The 3,048-nt window shown below is 67.4% G+C and overlaps 1 protein-coding gene across 1 annotated transcript; it reads right to left on the reverse strand.

Annotated features, from left to right (window-relative positions):
• Positions 1 to 224: 224 nt before the first annotated feature.
• CBLN1 (cerebellin 1 precursor) lies at positions 225 to 2,182 on the reverse strand. Its single transcript, XM_046680163.1, has 3 exons — positions 1,919 to 2,182; positions 1,653 to 1,772; positions 225 to 422 (listed from the first exon to the last, which is right to left on the reverse strand). Exons 1-3 carry the CDS (start codon positions 2,180 to 2,182, stop codon positions 225 to 227), a joined length of 582 nt encoding a protein of 193 aa, XP_046536119.1.
• Positions 2,183 to 3,048: the final 866 nt, after the last annotated feature.

The raw sequence follows: 3,048 nt of genomic DNA on the forward strand, positions 1-3,048 counted from the left end.
TTTATTTTTGGAAACGGGAGTGCGCAGAGCTAAGCGCAATAGACTTCTAATGAGGAAACCGACAAAGTTGTCCGACCGCGGCGGCGCGCGCCTTTTCCCGGACACCGCTGGGGAGGTGTGGGAAGTTTCAAGTCGTGCCGCTTTCCCGTCCTCTAAATTTCAGCCTCTCTCATTCCCCCTCCTGCCTTCGCCCTCTCCCTGCCTCCATTCCTGCGATGAGCCAGTCAGAGAGGAAACACGAGGAATCCCGAGAAGGTCGAGTACTTCCAGCCCCCCATCAAGTTCCCTCGCTCTAGCTTGAGGTATGCTCGGTCGCCTTTCTCCATCTGGATCAGGACTCCGTTGCTGGCGGCCTCCCGGGTCACGTCCTGGTCACCAGCGAAGGCTGAAATCACCGGCCACCCGTTTAACATGAGGCTCACCTGAGAAAGAGAAAGGCCCGCTTCAGAGGCGCAAGCCAGGCGGTACCGGAGCGGCAGTGGGGACGCGACCCTTCGCGGCTTGGCTGACAGCCATGAAGGCCTGGACGCAGCTGAGGGTGGGGGCAGCGGGGCGGGACGAAAAGGGGCTTTGCAGCTTACTGCTGAGGGTCCAGCGGGGGTGAAAGCGGCCCAGTGGGTGAGAGGCAGGGCCTGCCCCCGAAACGGGAGTCACTTGAGCGCGCCCAGAGAATCCCGACTGTGCTTTTTTATCCAGTTTAAGGAATCGGTGGGTGGCTCGAGGTCTCTGCCCCTCCCCCGACCCCCCAGGCTCAGAGAGAAACTCGGGCAACTCCGCTCCTGGCGCTTCCGGGAAAACAAACAGACACCCTGGCTCCTGCCTGGACACCATGAGGCCACAGTGGGGACGCCAGACAAGGCTTGCGACTGAGGAGAAATCCCGCGCAGAGCTGCACTGTGTGCTTCATTCCCGAACCCCGGGTTCAGTTCCCCTCCCAGACCCAGCCGCTTCCGCCACCGCCTGGTTTTGCCCTTTCGGCGGCCAGAGGCCCGGCGCCCTCTCCCTAGGCGCGCGCTCGCCTTCTGTCTCCGCCAAGAGGAAACCTGCACAGCACACCTCTGGGAATCTGGCGAGTGCTGGCTGGGACGCGGCTGGAGGAAGGAGAGAGTGGCGCTACGCCCCTCCCTTCTCTCTCCACCCATCACCGACTTGGGTTCGGGCTGCTAGTTCGAAAACCCAGGGTCAGTCCCCAAAGGGACCCCGGGAGGTCCCCGAGCGTGGCGCTGAAGGCAAGCGCACGGGCGTCTCGTAGGCTTTGGAGCAGGGACGAGGGCTTGGGGAGACTGTCCGTGGTGCTGAAGGCGAAGGTCGCGGAAATCTTCCGGAAGCGGGAGCTGTTTGTGATTCTAACAGCGACCGCTATGGGAAACCCCTGGAGTCCCGTGGGAAAGCGGGAGAACCTCTTTGGAGAGGCCCAGGAGGCGGAGGAGGGAAACCGCCTCTCAGAAGGGGGCTAGGTTCCAAGGGCCAGCGACGGAAGCAGCAAGAGACAGCCCGAACCACAGAACCGTGAGGCCCTGCTCCCCGTCCCTCCAAGCAGCCCCGGGCACACGCAGCTGTCCCTTCTATCTCCCACCTCCCTAGGGCCCGCTCACTCCCTAGGCTAGGAGCCCCCAGCGGGGCCGGAGCCTGGCCCTGAGGCGGCGGCTGACCTGGATGGTCTGTCTGTTGTAGACTTTCACCACGTGGAAGTTAAAACTGTAGATCCCTTTGCGCGGGGCGATGAAAGTGCTGCGTTCTGAATCAAAGTTGTTCCCGATGTTCACTAGTACCTATAACGAGACGGGAACGAAGGGCAGTAGGCAAGAGTCAATCCCGAACTCTTGTCCCCGCGCCTCCGCAGAGACCTTGGAGAGTATCAGGCATTTCCTTCCACCTCTTCACCACCCCCACCAAACCGTCTGCATGGAACACGCACCTGGTCGAAGTAGATGATCATGGTGCGATTACTCATCTCGGACGGCTCGTGGTTGGTGCTTCTGATGGCAGAGAAAGCCACCTTGGCGCTGCCGGAGCGCACAGAGATGCCCAGAGCTGTGCCCGTGGGATCGGACGTGGGGTTGGAGTCGCACACCACCAGGCACTTGCCCTCCAGAACGATGGGCTCCGTCTCATTCTGCCCGCGGGCCGGGCCCGCCAGCCACGCTGCCCCCAGCAGCAGCAGCTCCACGACGCCCAGCATCGCGGCGCCGGCGCCCACCCCACCCCCCACCCCGGGGGCTGCCTGCACCAGCCGCCCCCCGCCCCAGCCCCGCACCGAAGCCCCCGCCTCGGCTCCGTGAGCAGCTCCGCCGACGCTGCTCTGGACACTGCTGCTCTTCCTTGCGCTCCCGGACAAGCGCGCCCCTCGCGCGATTCTCCCGGAGCCCCGCCCGGGCCTCAGGGGTGCCGCGGCTGCCCAGCCGCACTTGGATGCATAGCCGCTGGCGCTCGGGCCCCGCTGCTGCCGCCGCCTCCAGCCCGCACCCGCCGCTGCCGCCGCGGCCGCCGCTCTGAATTATTGATGCAGCCGGCGCTGCAGCCGGAGCGGGCGGAGAGCGCGCGCCGGGCACAAAGGCGCGGCCCGCGGCCTGGCCCCGCCCCGTCCGCCACGGCCCCGCCCCTCCCCGGGCGAGGCCCCGCCTCCCGGCCAATCCTGGCGCGCCGCGCTCCCGGCCGGGCCAATGGAGGCGCTGTCCGCGCGCGGCCACCTGACCCGGGGCGCCGTTGTTATTAGGCCCGGCGAGGCAGGCGGCGCGCGGCAGCAGGGTTGGGCTCGGGCCGGGCTTCGACGGAGGGAGCGAGGGCCGGGTGCGCGCGCGCGCCCCCGCGCCCGCACTGTCCTCCGCGGCCGCTCGCTCTGTCGCCTCCCGCCTCCTGCCACGGTCTCGTTCGGCCCCCTCAGCCCTCCCGCCCGCCTCCCTCGCCGGCCCTCAGGTAGGAGGCGGCGCGCGCGCCCAGCGTCGGGAGTAGAATCGCGGGCGCCGAGAGGCGCCGCGCGCGGGCGGGCGGGTGGGCGAGTAGCGCCCCCCAGCGGGCGCAGACGCGCGGGCGAGCCTCGGCGCGCGG

Source organism: Equus quagga, chromosome 13 (genome assembly GCF_021613505.1).
Source record: "Equus quagga isolate Etosha38 chromosome 13, UCLA_HA_Equagga_1.0, whole genome shotgun sequence".
NCBI lineage: Eukaryota > Metazoa > Chordata > Mammalia > Perissodactyla > Equidae > Equus > Equus quagga.

Bases quoted from the DNA above. Each gene is read 5' to 3' on its own strand.
- CBLN1 (XM_046680163.1), bottom strand. From the start codon at position 2,182: ATGCTGGGCGTCGTGGAGCTGCTGCTGCTGGGGGCAGCGTGGCTGGCG. The intron at 1,773-1,918 runs GTGCGTGTTCCA...GTCTCGTTATAG, and splicing joins TGATCATCTACTTCGACCAG to GTACTAGTGAACATCGGGAA. The intron at 423-1,652 runs GTCAGCCGCCGC...TCTCTTTCTCAG, and splicing joins ACAACAGACAGACCATCCAG to GTGAGCCTCATGTTAAACGG.